This window comes from Saccopteryx leptura, chromosome 6, assembly GCF_036850995.1.
Source record: "Saccopteryx leptura isolate mSacLep1 chromosome 6, mSacLep1_pri_phased_curated, whole genome shotgun sequence".
Classification (NCBI taxonomy): Eukaryota; Metazoa; Chordata; class Mammalia; order Chiroptera; family Emballonuridae; genus Saccopteryx; species Saccopteryx leptura.
Genome location: NC_089508.1, coordinates 76,457,559 through 76,477,391, shown reverse-complemented (window position 1 = coordinate 76,477,391; position 19,833 = coordinate 76,457,559). Strand labels below are relative to the sequence as shown.

The window sequence follows — 19,833 nt, the reverse complement described above, 5'->3', positions numbered from 1 at the left end:
CGCCCGCCCGACGCAGGCGCCGCGCAGCCAATCAGCGGCTGCCACACTGCGGCCCGAGTGGGGCTGGGGGGTTGGGACCTCCGGTTGCAGGTCCGCCTGGGTTAGACAGTGAGTGCAGGCAGAGGGTGCGTGGTTGCCGGCCCGGCATCCGCAGTCCCCCGACAGAGCCCCAACCCTCCTGGCCGCCTCGACCTCACCTCGTTGCCATGCGCCTCCGCCGCCTAGGATTGTTCACGGGAGTGGCGCTGCTGCTCACCGCGGCCTACCTAGCTGCTGCCTCCGACGTGCTGGAACTCACTGACGACAACTTCGAGAGTCGCATCTCCGACACGGGCTCTGCGGGCCTCATGCTCGTCGAATTCTTCGCCCCCTGGTGAGGCCCCTGAGCCGGGAGCGGGTGGGAGTCGGGCTGGGTCGGGGGCGAAGGCGCGGGAACGGCTGGGCCTACGCAGCGCTGGGTCGTCCACAGTTCCAGCGGGCCCGGCTGCGGCCTGCGAATTTCCCGGCCCTGGGGGTCCGAGGTGCCCCGTCGAGAGAGGAGAAGTGGGTACTGATCGCCGTGGGGGGGAGGGGGCGAGACCGGAGAAGGAAAACCCGAGAAGGGCCTTCTCACTCAGAGCCACATCCTCACCTCCGGGCTCTTGCGGCACTTCCTACTCGCAGAGGGTTTAACTCTCCCCTTGGCCCCTTCGATGGGGATCTTCCCGTTCCTGAGTGAGTCACTGTTCTCCGTTCTACAGAGTGGGCATTCCAAAGCCTCATCTCGGAAGCGAACGTTTCATCAAGTGCAGAGGTCCTAGGCTCCCAGGGTACTTCCTTTCTTCTTGCCCCAGACCCCGCAGCCAGTGGTTTTTAGCCAAGGTCACTCGGTGGCTACATAATGGTCCTAAGTGCTTTCTTGGGGCGAGCAATTATTTTGTCCATCCTATGGTGCACACTTTCTCCATTAAGTACACCGCTTCGCAGCACCAGCAGAATCCTGTCAGAAAGATGGAGTAGGTGAACAAGAGTTAATTTCGTCAGAATCTGCCTGAATTGTCCGATTTAATTAGGATTTGTTTTTTAATGCCAAAAAATTCTCCAGTCGGAAAGTGAGCAGTGTTGGAGAAATACTTCACTTCAGGGTGATTGAACTAAACAAGGCTGTAAATTCCTTAGGATAGAACTAACTCGAAATAAAAAGCTGGGGGTAGGAACAGGGAGCAAATAGGATTTCTGGTCCAGTAATAAACTCAAGTTTTATTTTTTACTTAACCCCTCAAATCTTTACCACAGAAAAACTGCAAACAGTGATTAAATTAACACATGCGATAGCTCAATATATCTATGCTAATTAGCAGTACTTAATTTTCCACCCTGCCACAATTGGTACCCTTAATTAAAACCTCTGTATTCGGCTCTGGCCGGTTGGCTCAGCGGTAGAGCGTCGGCCTGGCGTGCGGGGGACCCTGGTTCAATTCCCGGCCAGGGCACATAGGAGAAGCGCCCATTTGCTTCTCCACCCCCCCCCCCTTCCTCTCTGTCTCTCTCTTCCCCTCCCGCAGCCAAGGCTCCATTGGAGCAAAGATGGCCCGGGCGCTGGGGATGGCTCCTTGGCCTCTGCCCCAGGCGCTACGCCCCGGAGGGGCAGAGCATCACCCCTGGTGGGCGTGCTGGGTGGATCCCGGTCGGGCGCATGTGGGAGTCTGTCTGACTGTCTCTCCCCATTTCCAGCTTCAGAAAAATACAAAAAAACAACTCTGTATTCAAGCCCTGGATGGGTGGTCAAGTGGTTAGAGCGTTGTCCCCCACACACCAAGGTTGCAGGTTCCATCTCCTGTCAGGGCACATACTTGAATCAACCAGTGAGTGCATACATAAGTGGGATAGCAAATTGGTTTCTCTCTCTCTGTCTCTCTCTTCTCTCTAGAATCAATCAATTTTTTTTTTTTTTTTTTTTTTACTATGTATTTTAAAGTATCAGTAAAGCAAAGTGCATAACTTTCACTTGCTTCCAACTCTGGTCTGGCTAGTTGAGTGTTATGCTAGAACTCCTATAATGAAGTTCATCACCTGAACCAGAAGGATTGTGCTAGAGGCAGTGAATTTTGTTTTTAACTTGTAACCGATTTTGTGTCCAGGGCATTCCTATGGCTAACTGGCAGTACTGAATACACATCATATGTGGTCTTTATACATCTTTAGATTCATTCTCTCTTAGAAAACTCTTTCCAATCATATAACCATGCTGTTAGCTTTAAGGGGGTGTTACTGTAATTAGAGTGCCCATATGGAATTTTTTTCATAAGTGGGTGATGCTTCAATGACTACAGGAGTCAACATGAGGTGAATTGCTGGAGAACTGTGTTTAAGAGTAAAATGAGCCTATTTTGAGCGGGTTCTTTTTCTGATTTAGGATATTTTTTCCACTTTCATTTTACAAATGAAAGTGAAAGATTCTTTTTGAAAACTATTATTTATAGACTAATTTGTAATACTAGCATTATCTGAATTTCTCTGGGCAAGTAAATATGTAGCACCATTTAAATGTTTGTGATAATTTCAGAAAATTTAATCAGTGGTAAATTTTAAGTCCTCAATATCTACTTATGTTGTAGATTTCTGCCCTACTCTCTAGGACAGTATTATTAAATAATGACATTTGATATACATAGTTTCTAGCATAAAGAAAAAGACTGTCCATAATATGAAATGGAATAATTAATACAGGGTGGGGCAAAAGTAGGCTTACAGTTGTTAGTATGCAAAACAGTCTATTCTGTATTATTTATTAATTGTATTATTTTCAATATGAACAACTAAGTCTACTTTTGCCCCACCCTATATTTATTTATTTAATGTTTATAAAAGAGGGAGACGGAAGTATCGATCTGTTCCTATATGTGCCCTGACCAGGGATTGGACTGGTAATTTCTGCACTTATGGACAATACTCTAACCAGCCAAGCTGTTCAGCCAGGGCCTGTATTTATTTTTATATGTGCTGAGTCCTTTACTTGGATTCCTGCCCCTGTACAATGACCCACACAGCTCCCAAATTGATCGTTTCAATAAAATTTAGCTCAAAAGTTACTTCTTCCATCTTTAAACAACTAACTGGGTTAACTCCCTCTTCTCTATTGGGACCTAATAATATTGTCTTACCCCTTCAGACTGGTGCTTCTTTAGGGAAAGGACTATATCAATTTTTTCTGTCAAGCTAAAATACTAGCCTTTGGCATGCGGCAGGCATGAAGTGATGATTAATGATTCATTCTAGGGTGAATATTTGTTGGGATTCATTACTGCCAAGTGCTGTCTTTGAGGGTAGAAGTGATTATTTGTGTTTTCATACTATCTAGGAGTGGGTAAAATTATTAGTGGTTAATCTTAATGTTCACCTTCAAACTACCTGGGTTTCATTCATCAGAATCTGTCTAAATTGTCAGTTTTAATTAAGAGTTTTGAAAAAGCTAGAGTACTCCAGTGAGAAAATAACCAGTGTTGGAAAAATTCTCACCTACAGGGTGATTTAACTGAACAAAGGTGTAAATTCTTTAGGATAGAACTACTGTAACTGAAATAAAATCTTGGTGGGGGGTACAGAAACAAATAAGATTTGTGGCCCACTAAACTTGAGTACTATTTTTTATTTTACCCCCAGATCTTTACCACAGCAAACAGTGATTTATCTTTTTTTTTTTTTTTAATTGCTTTTTGGAGCTCCAGGCCGACGCTCTACCACTGATCCAACCTGCCAGGGCCATACATTAACTTTTTGAACCCTTAGTATCTTCCCCCAAGCCTGGAGAGAGAGGAGAGAAGCAGGAAGCATATGCTCATAGTAGTTGCTTGCTGTATGTGTCTTGATGAGGCGAGCCCAGGGATTCGATCCCGTGACCTCAGCATTCCAGGTCAGCACTTTATCCACTGCACCACTACAGGTCAGGCTACAGTGATTATCTTAATGCATGGGATAACTCAATATATCCATGCTAATTAACAGTACTTAATTTTTCCACTTCTGCCACAATTATTTTTAATTAAAAACTATCTGTACTCTGCTTGTCCTGTGGTGGCACAGTGGATAGAGCGTCGACCTGGAATACTGAGGTTGCCAGTTTGAAACCCCGGGTTTGCCCAGTCAAGGCACATATGAAAAGTAACTACTGAATTGATGCTTCCCACTCCTCCTGCCTTTTTCTTCCCCTCTCCTCTTCCTCTCCTCCAAAAAAAGTCAGTAAGTCTTTTAAAAAAAAACAACTATCTGTATTCAAAAGTATCAGTAAAACAAAGTACAGGGTGGGACAAAAGTAGGTTTACAATGGTGAGTACACAAAACAGAGTTTATTCTTGTATTATTTGTTAATTTTTGTATTATCTTCCATATAAACAACTGCGAACTTACTTTTGCCCCACCCTGTGTGTAACTTTCACTTTCTCCTCACTGTCTTCGCTTCAGGGTCTCAACTGACTTGTTGAGGGTTTACACTAGAACTCCTATAGTGAAGACCACCTGAACCAGAAGGATGTGTTAGAGGCAAGGAATTTTGTTTTCAGCCTTCTTGACAATTACTACATACTCAACAGAAATCTCTCTTCTGTTTCTTCTTTATTCTCATTGTCACTGTACTAGGCCAAGTGTTCATTTCTGCCATGTGAAATATCTCTAGTGGCATTTTTATCTCTGCTTTTTCCCTTTGTCCTATATATTGCTGGCTGATGTAGTCTTAATACATAACACATTTATTATCTCTTAACAACAACAAAAAAGCCCTTCACAGTTCTCTGAATAGGTCCTTCTCACTAGAAATTTTATCTTTATTTTATTCTTTCCCTAAAATACCCTACCATGTCCTTTCTGAAGCCTTACATCTTTAGCAGCTCAGATCCAATTCTTACTCCCTTTAACATACATTAACTTTTTTTTTTTAAACACTAATTAATAAGTTTATTTTTATTGTATTTTTCTGAAGTTGGAAATGGGGAAGCAGTCAGACAGACTCCTGCATACACTAGGCTGGGATCCACCCGGCATGCCTACCAGGGGGCGATGCTCTGTTGCCAGCCAGAGCCATTCTAGCGCCTGAGGTAGAGGCCATAGAGCCACCCATCCTCAGTGCCCCGGCCAACTTTGCTCCAATGGGGCCCTGGCTGCAGGAGGAGAAGAGAGAGACAGAGAGGAAGGAGAGGGGGAGGGGTGGAGAAGCAGATGGGCGCTTCTCCTGTGTGCCCTGGCCGGGAATCGAACCCGGGACTCCTCCACGCCAGGCCGACGCTCTACCACTGACCCAACCGGCCAGGGCCATACATTAACTTTTTTTTTTTTTTTTTTTTTTATTAACAGAGGCAGAGATAGACAGGGACAGACAGACAGGAACGGAGAGAGATGAGAAGCATCAATCATCATTTTCTCGTTGTGCGGGCGACTTCTTAGTTGTTCATTGATTGCTTTCTCACATGTGCCTTGACCGCTGGCCTTCAGCAGACGGAGTAACCCCCTGCTGGAGCCAGCGACCTTGGGTCTGAGCTGGTGAGCTCTTTGCTCAAGCCAGATGAGCCCGCGCTCAAGCTGGTGACCTCGGGGTCTAGAACCTGTGTCCTTCCGCATCCCAGTCTGACGCTCTGTCCACTGCGCCACCACCTGGTCAGGCCATACATTAACTTTTGAACCCTTAGTATCTTCTCCCAAACCTGGATTTCTCAGATAAATTGGTTATTTTATTATATTAGATTAATTATAATTTGCATACTTTTGCTACAACCCAAGTACATAAAATTTTAATTTCTTATACAATATTAGAATTGAAAAATAAAGAGGATACAATGAATAATTTTATATTTCAGACATACCTACGATGCCACTGATTATGAGAAGAACCATTATTTTCTGTCTCACAAAGAAAGAAATTCTATCATTGAAACTTGCACTTGCATGGCACATTCCAATTTCAGATATGGTAAAATGTGCATCTGTGAAATATAGTATAAGGAATACCATTTATTCTCCACTCAGTCTAAAAGAAATAAAGCCAGTACAGTTGAAGCCCCATGTACTCCTTCCCCAACTTATGCACTCCACCACCCAGAATTTGGTATTATTTGGTCCTTTTGTATTTTTAGTAAATAATGTATGTGACTAATAAAATATTATTTTTTTAAAAAATACCACTTTTCCTTCATTTAAGTTTTCTGATGATATTTTTATAGGACTCCTAAAGACCTGGAAGAATATAAAATCATGTATTTTTTTGTTTTAAACAAGTTTTAGGGGCATATGTATCCAAGTTGCTTATTTATCACTTAAAATAAATTTTGAGACCTGGCCTCTTGGCTCAGTGGTAGAGCGTCGGCCTGGCGTGTAGGAGTCCCGGGTTCGATTCCTGGCCAGGGCACACAGGAGAGGCGCCCATCTGCTTCTCCACCCCTCCCCTTCTCCTTCCTCTCTGTCTCTCTCTTCTCCTCCTGCAGCCAAGGCTCCGATGGAGCAAAAAGTTGGCCCTGGTGCTGAGGATGGCTCCATGGCCTCTGCCTCAGGTGCTAGAATGGCTCTGGTTGCAACAGAGCAACGCCCCCTGGTGGGCGTGCCAGGTGGATCCTGGTCGGGCACATGTGGGAGTCTGTCTGACTGCCTCCGCATTTCCAACTTAAGAAAAATACAAAAAAAAAAATTTTTTTTTTTTTGAGACTGTTGGCTATGAAATATAACAGTTCGAGTTTTTCCCATATTTTCCTTCCTTTTTTCTAATTCTATTTTTGCTGTCTGGGGCAATCTCAGAACTAATCACCTTCTCAGAGTGAACCCTGTCCAACCCGTTGGCTTTTGAAGAGGTGATATACAGCTGGTGTTAGTTGTATACTAAGGAGGAGTATGTTACTCACCTTCCTCCATTGTATATTCACTGTACCTTGAGGCACTGTTCAGACTTTCTGGTAGAGGAGCAGGTGTTTCTGATGGCCCTCTGAGAACATTCTAATTGACATAATATTTTATCCTCATCCATTCTTATAGCCAGGTGAACTGTGTAGCTGTAAAAATCAGGCCTGCAGTCATTTCAGATTCTATGCTGAAACTCAGTTGAGAGGGAAAATACCTCCGATGAGCTGCTACAGTATCTATTTATAACAAATGAGTGCCTTCTGGGCTTCATTCTGCTACCCCTCAAACTGGATTTTTGGTCAAAGGGAGTCATATTTAAGGAATGGAGAAAAAATACTTGATGGTGATTCTTAATGCGTGCATATCATACTTGGGACCTTAGAGGTTTCAATCACAATTTTTTTTTTTTTTTCCTGAAGCTGGAAACGGGGAGGCAGTCAGACAGACTCCCGCATGCGCCCGACAGGGATCCACCCGGCACGCCCACCAGGGGGCGATGCTCTGCCCATCTGGGGCGTTGCTCTGTTGTGACCAGAGCCACTCTAGCGCCTGAGGCAGAGGCCACAGAGCCATCCTCAGCCCCCGGGCCATCTTTGCTCCAATGGAGCCTTGGCTGTGGGAGGGGAAGAGAGAGACAGAGAGGAAGGAGAGGGGGAGGGGTGGAGAAGCAGATGGGCGCTTCTCCTGTGTGCCCTGGCCGGGAATCAAACCCGGGACTTCCGCACGTCAGGCTGAGGCTCTACCAGTGTGCCAACCGGCCAGGGCCTTCAATCACAATATTTTTAAGGACCACAGTGCTGTTTTCTTAAAAATATCTTGTCCTTCATTTTATCCTCATTATCTGATTGAAAAAACTTGAGCCCTTTATGTCTTTAATGTAAATACATTTGACTGCCACTTTCAGGACTCAATTAATTGCACTTTTATTGAGAAAATAGATGCTACTCTGGACTGAGCTAGTCTTTAGGCTAGATATAATGATACTTTTACCTTTTGAGAGCTCTGGTTTGCCCTAAATACTAATGGATATTGTTCAAGTGGTGATGCTTTTATTTTTGGAAGCAGCTTCTAGTTCAGATGTAGCATTATAGTTTGAGTTTCTGCCTAGAGAAATAAAGTTAAAACATTTCTAGGATTGAACTGATAATTTGGCTTTTTAAAAAAATATATCTGTATAGGTGTGGACACTGCAAGAGGCTTGCCCCTGAATATGAAGCTGCAGCTACCAGATTAAAAGGAATAGTCCCATTAGCAAAGGTGAGTATAGGTGGATTCTTCATTAAAGGAAATGAGGTAATTTAAATAATAGTTTGTAAAATTAATATTACTTCTACTCTCATGGTGCTAAGAAGAGAGAACACTAGTTTCTGGACAGATACACAGCTGACTGTTGTATCAATTATGGTTTCAAAAGATTAAAAAGAGTAGAACTAAGGGAATTATTGGCGAAAGAAACAAAATATGGTAAATAAAAACTAAGGGGCAGCATGACCTGTGGTGGCGCAATGGATAGAGCCGTGATAGTCATCATGGTACTAAGTCATTCGATTCGAGTTGGCTAAACTGCTGAGGGTTTGATGACTGCTTGGCATCAGAAGAAGACCCTTCAGATTCTACAACCATTTCTTCATGCATCTTATCAAAATACACTTGATCACCATGTTCACTTTCTTTGTCCTTAGAAGAAATAAAACCATTGAAAACTGGAACCTGGAGTGTCTCAGAGTGTAGGATAGGGTGTATTGCTGAAGAAATATTAGGATATGCGATCATATGCCATTTTTTCTTGCTGATGCCCTTTGTATGGATCAGACAGAAATAACAGTCACTGCTGTGGTCCTTAGGTTCACGCCAAACCATGGGAATACCAAAAGGCATTCCTTTGTGTTTTCCTTTTGTCCAGTCAAGATGCATTCCTCACAATTATGACACACAATACGAGGAGCCCAATTCTTGTCTTGATCGCCAAGAGGAATTTGAAAATAGGCAATATATGCACGTGTCACAAATGATGAAATATTGCGCCTTTGACGTTGAAGTGTGTAACAGCCACGTATACAACAGAAGGTGTCAGGACTATTCTTTTTTTTTTTTTTTCTGAAGCTGGAAATGGGGAGAGACAGTCAGACAGACTCTCGCATGTGCCCGACCGGGATCCACCCGGCACGCCCACCAGGGGGCGATGCTCTGCTGCGACCAGAGCCACTCTAGCGCCTGGGGCAGAGGCCAAGGAGCCATCCCCAGCGCCCGGGCCATCTTTGCTCCAATGGAGCCTTGGCTGCGGGAGGGGAAGAGAGACAGAGAGGAAGGAGGGGGGGGTGGAGAAGCAAATAGGCGCTTCTCCTATGTGCCCTGGCCGGGAATCGAACCCGGGTCCCCCGCACGCCAGGCCGACGCTCTACCGCTAAGCCAACCAGCCAGGGCCAATCAGGACTATTCTTACATTTACGCCTACTCGAAGCCATGATTCAATCTTAAAACAAAATAAAAGGGTGTTTTTATCAGATAATTTTTTACATTTAAAAACAATTACATAAAAATGATGTTTATAAAACATTAATTGCCTGTGGTTATGTTCAATCCAAGAGTCATTGGCCTTTAAAGCCAATTTAAAAACCAATGCATACCATTAACTGTAACAAAGAGAAATTAAAATTGCATAAAAACTAGAGCATGCACCAAAAAACAGATTTCAGATTTGGAATCAGCGATGCAGAAACATATATAAAACCTCATGCAACAGAAAATGAAAAAAAAGTTGTTCCCCAGTGTTACTGAGTAAATTAGTTCCCTAAACTATCATATGGTAGTCACAGTGATGGAAATTGGAAAATGACATGAGGATGTTGATAAGTATTTAACTAACTGGTCAACTATAAACTTGGTGTATACTTTTACAATGAAAGCTATACTTCTAGAATTTTATAATTATTCTGTATTAAACCCATAGTTGTTCCATTCTTAGAGCTCACATCTCATCCAGTCTCAAATAGTTCAAACATACTTATTTGAACAATTGGAAACTGCTCTTAGTCATAATGTTTCTATGGCAACTTGCCATAGGAAAAAAGGGAATTCAGTCTTAATTTTTGTCACATGTGGCTATAGCCTATGTTAATCTGGACACAAGACTTTTCTGAACCTCAGTTTATGTTAAAGCATTGTGATAATAACCAAGTGACTAAATAAATGGAAATTGTCTTCCCTCTTACTCATTGATCTTACTGGATGTCATGTTATAGTTTAGCCCAGAAACATACTACCTCAGGGAGTATATTCAAGTATTGGTATCTTTGCTAATAACGTTAGATGATTTGCCAAATCAAATTATACCCCACACCCCAGCTAAAAGATATATACATTTTGCCATGTATCTTCTTGATAATAATCATTATCAAAATAAGCCACTGCTACTAACTTAAGTGATTTATCCCTCCCATGTTCTGAAGCAGAAAAAAGTTGGAGGTTGCTTTCAACAATAGAGATTTGAAGGGCAGAATTTATTCATTTATTTATTTTTAGAGAGAGAGAAACATCAATATGTTGTTCCTTATTCGTGCATTCATGGATTGCTTCTTGTATGTGCCCTGACTGGGGATTGAACCTGCAACCTTGGCATATCAGGGTGATGCTCTAACCCAGTGGTCCCCAACCTTTTTTGAGCCACGGACCAGTGTAATGTCAGAAAATATTTTCACGGACTGGCCTTTAGGGTGGGACGGATAAATGTATCACGTGACCGAGACAAGCGTCAAACGTGAGGCTTAGATGGATGTAACAGAGGGAATCTGGTTATTTTTTTTTTTAATAAAACATCGTTCAGACTTAAATATAAATAAAACCGAAATAATGTAAGTTATTTATTCTTTCTCTGCATACTGGTACCAAATGGCCCACAGATTGGTACCAGTCTGCGGCCCGGGGGGTTGGGGACCACTGCTCTAACCAGCTGAGCTACTTGGCCAGAGCTCCAAGGGCAGATTTTTTGGGGGGGTGGGGGGATTTTTCTGAAGCTGGAAACGGGGAGGCAGTCAGACAGACTCCCGCATGCGCCGGACAGGGATCCACCCGGCATGCCCACCAGGGGGCGATGCTCTGCCCATCCGGGGCATCACTCTGCCTCGACCAGAGCCACTCCAGCGCCTGGGGCAGAGGCCAAGGAGCCATCCCCAGCACCCGGGCCATCTTTTTGCTCCAGTGGAGCCTTGGCTGCAGGAGAGGAAGAGAGACACAGAGAGGAAGGAGAGGGGGAGGGGTGGAGAAGCAGATGGGCGCTTCTCCTGTGTGCCCTGGCCGGGAATCGAACCTGGGACTCCTGCACGCCAGGCCGACGCTCTACTACCGAGCCAACCGGCCAGGGCCAGGGCAGAATTTAAATTGTTATTTGTAAAAATAATAATAAAATAAATTTAATTTAAAAATTGTCATTTGTGTGTTTTATATGGGAGTATATTCAAGTATTGAATATACTCTAAGAAATCTTAAGTTTCAAAGATTTTCTTAGGTGGTTTTTAATGTAGCTAGCCCAGCACCAGTCTGCCTTTAAAATCTAATGTTTTGTGGCACGTGTGTCAAAAACTGCTTGATCCCATTCTGACTTGACCAATCTTAATATTTAGGGAATATAGGAAGAACTGGTAGGCATTTGGATAACAAGTGGCTTATGCATTTTAATCTTTAGGTTGATTGTACTGCCAACACAAACACCTGTAATAAGTATGGAGTCAGCGGATATCCAACCCTGAAGATATTTAGAGATGGGGAAGAAGCGGGTGCTTATGATGGGCCCCGGACTGCTGGTAAGGATTCCTGATTATATTCTGGAAACTGAATTTATTAAGTACCCTATTTGTAGTGAGAACATGACATTTTTCTTTACAACATACATTCAGTCTTTAAAATTCCTCATCTAGCTTGATCAGGCGGTGGCTCAGTGGATAGAGCATTGGACTGGGATGCAGAGGACCCAGGTTCAAAACCCTGAGGTTGCTGGCTTGAGCGCAAGCTCATCCGGTTTGAGCACAGCTCACTAGCTTGAACCCAAGGTCGCTGGCGTGAGCAAGGGGTCACTCGTTCTTCTATCCCCCCCCCCCCCCCCCCCCCGTCAAGGCACATATGAGAAAGCAATCAATGAACAGTGAAAGTGCCGTAAAGAAGAGTTGATGCTTCTCATCTCTCTCTTCCTGTCTGTCTGTCTGTCACACAAATAAATAAATAAAATTCCTCATCTAAGAGATCAGTTGGCAGCTAACAAAATACTTCTCTAAATAAACAGATTATATAAGTAACAGAAAATATTTGAGCTTGAGTTGTAAGATCAGCTAGGCATTTTTTCATTTGACAAGTATTGAGTACTCTGTGCCAGGTATTCTAGATATATCAGGTGCTCAGTATTTATTGATAAACAAAACAGACAAGGTTCCTACTCTTGTGATGCTCACATTCTGGAAGATGAAGAAAAGAAGGCAACAAGTTTTAAAATAGAAATAGGTAACTGCTACCTCACATCCATTAGGATGGCTACTATCAAAAAAAACAAAACACATGCTTGTGAGGATGTTGAACAATTGGAACCCTTTTGAATTATTGGTGTAAATGTAAGATGGTGTAGCTGCTATGGAAAACGGTATTGCAGTTACTGAAAGAATTAAAAATAGAATTATCATATGTGAACCACCAATTTCACCTGGGTATACACCCAATAGAATTGCAAATAGGGTCTCAAAATGATACTTGTACACCCATGTTTATAGCTGCGTTAGTCACAATAGCAAAAAGGTGGAGGAAGCAGCCCAAATGTCCATCAGTGGATGAAAGGAGATAAAATATTTGGTATGTTAATGATAATTAAATAGTGTATATATCATACAGTGAACTACATGAACATACAGTGAAGGACATGAACTACAGCATGGTTGAACCTTGAAGTTACTATGCTAAGTGAGATAAGCCAGTCACAAAAAAAGATAGATATTGTGTGAATCAACCTATATGAGGTTAGGTTCGTACAGTAATCAAATTCGTAGAGACAGAAAGTAGAATAGTGATTGCCAGGGACTGGAAATGACAGAGTGGGGAGTTATTTAATGGGTGGAGTTTCTGTTTTGCAAGATGAGAATAGTACCGGAGGTTGGTTGTACAGCAATGTGACTGTATTTAATGCCACAGAACTGTACAATTAAAATTGGTTAAGATGGTAAGTTTTATGTTGTATACTTGACCACAGTTAAAAATTTTAAATGTCAGTATCATGGATAAGATAAATTCAGTTAGTGATAAGAGCATTAAAGGAGAAAAATAAGACCATATGATGTGGTTTTCGGTGCACCACATAATCAGGGTGATCAGGGAAGTAAAGTCTGAGCTGAGAATTGAATGATAGGAAGGAGCCAGCATGAAAATATCTGGATCAGAGCCCTCCATGCGAAGGAAAAGCCAGTGCAAATAGACTTTACAATATAATTGAGCTTGGTGTGTTTAAGGCGCAGAAAGACCATGTGTGACTGGAAATAATTAGCAAGGCTGACAGGTGAAGTTTGAGATATACCATATTTTCCCATGTATAAGATGCTCCCATGTATAAGATGCACCTTAATTTGGGGGCCCAATATTTGAAAAAAAAAATGTATTTCATAAAGTTATTGAACTCATGTTTTAGTCATCATAAAATTCAACTCATCACTGTCAAAACTCCCATCCATTAGCTTGTCCTCATCTGTGTCTGATGACAAATCACTGTCTTCATATATTGCCTTGTCCTCAGTTCCATCTATGGCCTTTGAAATGCCACAACCACTGTACAGGTGCACCTAGTTTTTAGAAACCAAATTTTTCAGAAAATGGTGCATCTTATACATGGGGAAATACAGTAAATAGGGAACTATAATAGATCCTATAGGACCCATAAATTGAGAGGAAAAATATTTTTATATGAACAAAGGCAATTTTATCTTCAGTCTATCCAATATTTAGACATACTTTTATCTTTTATGGTGGTGAGCTAATAGGAAAGGGGATCAGTTGGGCATTTTAGGTGATGTGAAATTTTTTCAGTATGATTGATACTCAGAGAAAGCTCTACATAGCTTCCTAATTCTGATGTTATCTGAAGACTATTTCAATTTAGGACTTTTGTCCTGGCTGTAATGATCTTCCTCCATGTTTGCATAGCTTGCCCCTTTTTGTTATTCAGAACATGTCTTAAAGTTTACCCCCATATCCCCAGGCTTTCCCAGGCCACCAGACTAAAGGGTTTTTTTTACTCACATCCTCTTAATTCTCTGCAGAGCATGGATTTTAAAATTTTCTTTATTTGGAGATTTATTTTATTATCTATTTGGGGATCTATTTGGAGATTTATTACTTTATATTGCATGTTCCAAGACTGCAGATACCTTGTTGATATACTTACTGCTATGTTCCCAGCACCGAGACTGGCATAGGTATTACTTATTCAGGAACTCTTTGTTAAAGGCATGAATAAATATTTTGGCCCAACTGACTTCATTTAGGCAACACTCCAAATTGGATATGTCTAAGCACAAAAGGAAATTTTTCCCCCTTTTTTCTTTTTCTGAACTTAAAATCATTAATGAAGAACTCTTTTTATTAGTTTTATTTAGGATAGATGGACAGGTCTTAAGTAAAGTATAGATGAACCCAACCAGAATGCTGCTAGGCAAATATTCTCACTTAGGCTGCAACTTAGTTATTTGTTTGTTTTTTGGAACTCAAGAATTTCTCAGCAAAAGCATCTGATTAGGAGGTAAGATGTTTGGCTGCTTAGGATTATTTTGTTTATGTACTCCTTTAAGAACGGTGCCGTTTTTCCTTCATGCATAAAGTAGTTACTCAGTACTGTACTTCCACTACACCTTCCAAAGAGTTAAAATACTCTTAGGGGAAAATAACACTTTTCTTCATAGCCCTGAGTTAACGTTCTTTATTTATTTATTTATTTATTTATTTATTTATTTATTTATTTATTTTTGAGGATGGTTGACAGATTCCCGCGTGTGCCCTGACCAAGATCCATTGGGCCAAACCCCATCTAGGGCCGGTGCTCAAATTGACCGAACTGTTTTTAGCACTTGAAGCTGATGCTCTAGGACCAACTGAGCTATCCTCAGCATCGGGCTGACACTTGAACCAGTTGAGCCACTGGCTGTGGGAGGGAAAGAAAGAGAGAAGGGGGAGAGGAAGAGGGGAAGCAGAGGTCGCTTCTCTTGTGTGCCTGAACTGATAATCAAACCCAGGACATCCATACAGTAGGCTGATGCTCTATCCACTGAGCCCATTGACAAGGGCCTAAAGTTTTTTGTGTGTGACAGAGACAGAGAGGGACAAATAGGGACAGACAGGCAGGAAGGGAGAGATGAGAAGCATCAATTCTTTGTTGCGGCACCTTAGTTGTTCATTGATTGCTTTCTCATATGTGCCTTGACCGGTGGGGGGGATGGCTACAGCAGACCGAGTGACCCCACGCTCAAGCTAGCAACCTTGGGTTCAAGCTGGTGATCTGTGCTCAAACCAGATGAGCCTGCACTCAAGTCGGTGACCTCGGAGTTTCGAACCTGGGTCCTCTACGTCCAGTCGATGCTCTATCCACTGCACCTTCAAAGATTAAACAGTTTATATCCATTTTCAACTAATATATTGATACAGTCTCTCCTCTGAGGAATTGAGGGAAACATTTAAGAGGGGGGGATCATGAATGGAGAGAGAAGGAGGAAACTACCTTACAAAAAAAATGCAAAGTAGGCTCAGTCATGTTGAAAGAGTTAAATAGTATTCTGTCTTAGCCAGTTAGCAAATGATTAGAGTACATAGAAGAGAAAGGGGATGAAACAGGTAGAATATTATGGTGAATTGCATTCCCTCTGCCTGGCCTATAAGCATTTTGAACCTCTGAATGATTTCAGTGGGCCCCAGAAGAAAGTAGAATAATGGTCTGTCAACTACTAGGCTTATGGGATAAAAGATTTTTTTGTGTGGTTTTATATGTGGTTGTTATTCTAAACTATTTTACTTAACTAGCCCATTTCACTTCAGTAGGAAAGTATGATTTGGGTGGATCCTGTACATGAAATTATTTGATCTCATGTAGTAACTACTATATAAGCTAGCCAGGTCATTGCTTTTTCTGCTTGTAAAATTTAGTAAGGCTACAAGTAACTCCTTGTGATACTTAAGAATAAGGGATTTGTTATTTGCAAAATGGATGTTTCTTAGGTGCTGGTATTATTCTTAGAGCTAGGTATATATCAGTCAAACAAAAATTCTTAATCATGTGGAACTCATAGTAGGAAGGGATAGATAAGAAATAATGATTGAGTGTTTTAATTAGATGGGTGAAAGTGTTGTAGAGAAAGATAAACAGGAAAGATATAAAGGAGCTTTGGAGGTTAAGTTTTAGTTTTCAATAGGTCAGAGAAGGCTTTATTTATTAATTTATTTTTTATTTTTTTTTGTATTTTTTCGAAGCTGGAAACGGGGAGAGACAGTCAGACAGACTCCCGCGTGCGCCCGACCGGGATCCACCCGGCATGCCCACCAGGGGGCGATGCTCTGCCCCTCCGGGGCGTCGCTCTGTTGCGACCAGAGCCACTCTAGTGCCTGGGGCAGAGGCCAAGGAGCCATCTCCAGCACCCGGGACATCTTTGCTCCAATGGAGCCTCCGCTGCGGGAGGGGAACAGAGAGACAGAGAGGAAGGAGAGGGGGAGGGGTGGAGAAGCAGATGGGCGCTTCTCCTGTGTGCCCTGGCCGGGAATCGAACCCGGGACTTCTGCACGCCAGGCCGACGCTCTACCACTGAGCCAATCGGCCTGGGCCGAGAAGGCTTTATTAAGATGACATTTGAGTAAAGATCTAGAAGAAAAGAGGTAAGGAAGGGAGCCACATGGATATCTGGGGAAAGACTGTTTTAGGCAGAGAGAATACCATGCACAAAGTCATGACTTAATTTGTACTGTTATAAACACTTTTCTACCTCGCTGGTAGGGTATAAATAAGTACAGTCTCACACTGGCCAGGTAGCTCACTTGGTTAGAGCATCGTCTCAATATGCCAACATTGCAGGTTTGATCCTGAGTCAGGGCACGTACGAAAAACATTCATTGAATTCATAAATAAGTGCAACAACTAATCGATGTTTCTTTCTTAAAAAAAAAAATAATTAAAAATCAATAAACCTGACCAGGCAGAGGTGCAGTGGATAGAGTGTCAGCCTCAGATGCAGAGGACTCAGTTTTGAAACCCTGCAGTTGTCCGCTTGAGTACAGGCTCGTGCAGCTTGAGCGCAGGGTTGCTGGCTTGAGCACAGGATCATCGACGTGACCCCATAGTCACTGGATTGAAGCCCAAGATCGCTGGCTTGAGCAAGGGGTCACTTGCTCTGCTGTAGCCCCCCTCCCCAGTCAAGGCACATATGAGAAAGCAATCGATAAACAACTAAGGTGTCACAATGAAGAATTGATGCTTCTCATCTCTCTCCCTTCCTGACTGTCCTTATCTATCAGTCCCTCACTCTGTCTCTCTCGCTAAAAATAAAAAGGGGGGGGGGAATCAATAAGTAAAAAATAAGTAAGTACAGTTTCTTTGAGGGGCAGTTTAAGAATTATAAAGGGATGCACTCTTTGACCCAGTGACTTCACTTCTTGGCATTTACCCTACAGATAGCCTCAATCATGCAAAATGATGTTAGTACAAAGTTGTTTATTTTAGAATCATAATAGCCAGAAATTTGAAACAAATGTCCATTTGTTTGGCTGGTTAAGTAAATCTTGGTACATCCATACTATGAAGTGCAGTGTATGCATCCATAAAAAAGATTGAGGTAACTCTACGTACATTGACATAAATTATCTCTAAACTATGGAAAATGACAAAAACAATACAGAATAACGTGTTATGCTGCCATTAGAGAAGAAAAGTCTAAATATGTAATTGGCTTGCTTATGCCTAATAAATCGGGAAGGGTACATAAAAAAGTAGGTGAGTAGGGTTAAGGGAGAGGATTTTATACCCTTATGAATCTTGTGAACTTGGAATTATGTGAATAGTTGGTTACCTTCTCAAAAATTAGAAATGTGTCACTATAATCTTTCATCTTGTCTTTTAAGATGGAATTGTCAGCCACCTGAAGAAGCAGGCAGGACCAGCTTCAGTTCCTCTTAAGACTGAGGAAGAACTTGAGAAGTTCATTGGTGATAAAGATGCTTCTGTGGTGGGTAAGTAACAAATATTTGATTATGCCATGAAAGCATCAACTTGGTTTCATAAACCCTGTATAGCTGAGTGAATGACAAGGTTAAAACAGTTTTGGTAACATTAAGGGCAGTGAAAAATACAACTCACAGAATTAGCATGTATAATGTGGAAAAAATTGGTATTTTGAGTGTCTTCCTATAGGTGTAAAAACTGAATTTCACTTAAAGGGCTAAAAGAGGAATATCTTCAGCTTTTTCTGTCACGTCTAAACTTTGCACTTTATCTCAAGTAATGGGATAGTTAAGACTGAAAATGGAGTTTTTTGTTTGTTTGTTTGTTTTTCATTTTTCCGAAGCTGGAAACGGGGAGGCAGTCAGACAGACTCCTGCATGCTCCCGACCGGGATCCACCCGGCATACCCACCAGGGGGCGATGCTCTGTTGCAACCAGAGCCATTCTATTCTAGCGCCTGAGGCAGAGGCCACAGAGCCATCCTCAGCGCCGGGGCCATCTTTGCTCCAATGGAGCCTAGGCTGTGGGAGGGGAAGAGAGAGACAGAGAGGAAGGAGAGGGGGAGGGGTGGAGAAGCAGATGGGTGCTTCTCCTGTGTGCCCTGGCCAGGAATCGAACCCGGGACTCCTGCACTCCAGGCCTACGCTCTACCGCTGAGCCAACTGGCCAGGGCCTTGTTTGTTTTTTTAAGTGAGAGGAGGGGAGATAGACTCCTACATGTGGCCGACTGAGATCCACCTGGCAACACCCATCTTGGACTGATGCTCTAATCAACCAAGCTATTTTTAATGCCTCAGGCTGATACCCGTGGACTAACCAAGCTGTCCTCAGTGTCCAGGGCCAATGCTTGAGCCAGTTGAGCCACTGGCTGTGAGAGGGGAGGAGAGAAAGAAGCAGATGGTTGCTTCTCTTGTGTGCCCTGACCAGGCATCAAACCTGGGACATATGCCAGGCCAGTGCTCTGTCCACTAAGCCAACCAGCCAGGGCCAAAAACAGTTTTCAGGTGGGAGGATACAAGTAAATAATAAACCTCTATGTCTGTTATTTTCATAATCATAGGGGAATTTAAAATTTAAGATCAAATTGCTAAGATTTGTGTATATTCTATAGCAGTCTTTGCTTTCCTAGGTGTTGTACCTTTTTTGATCCTTAAAATAACTTGAGCCAATTAAACATATTCTACATGTTGGGTATTCTTTGATTTGTCTGAAATGTATAACACATTTGATTAAAGAATCAATTTACCCTGACCTGTGGTGGCATAGTGGATAAAGCAGCAACCTGGAATGCTGAGGTTGCTGGTTCAAATCTCTGGGCTTGCCTGGTCAAGGCACACACAGGAAACAACCACTACGAGTAGATGGTTCCCGCTTCTCCTCTCTCTTTCTCACTGTCCCTTGTTTCTCTCTCTCCCTTCTCTCCAAAAATCAATATATAAAATCTTTAAAAAAAAAAAATTAAACATATAAGTTGTGATTTTGCTTCTCTTAATATCCTAATTATTATAAAACTGACTTTCTGGTAGTAGAAGATGGTTTATAATGTAAATTTAACTAAAGCCACTTATCACCTGGATTTTACTGATTCAGTATATGAAACACTTGCTTCATTCATTTTTCTAAACTTGAAGTTTTAAAAACGAGACAAAAAATATGGTGAAGTGAGTTACATTTATTTTGACATATTGCCTTACTTTAAGTAAAGCATTTTGCACAAATTTATTCAATTGTAAAATTTAGAGTTAAGACTTGAA

At 42.2% G+C, this 19,833-nt stretch overlaps 1 protein-coding gene across 1 annotated transcript in view; it reads left to right on the top strand.

Annotated features, from left to right (window-relative positions):
• Positions 1-59: 59 nt before the first annotated feature.
• Positions 60-19,833, top strand: part of PDIA3 (protein disulfide isomerase family A member 3) — a 30,021-nt gene continuing 10,247 nt past the window's right edge. The window contains exons 1-4 of the mRNA XM_066344456.1: positions 60-373; positions 8,037-8,115; positions 11,540-11,657; positions 17,980-18,087. Coding sequence (XP_066200553.1) covers positions 207-373; positions 8,037-8,115; positions 11,540-11,657; positions 17,980-18,087 — 472 coding nt within the window. The 5' untranslated portion in view covers positions 60-206. The remainder of the gene's footprint in view (positions 374-8,036; positions 8,116-11,539; positions 11,658-17,979; positions 18,088-19,833) is intronic.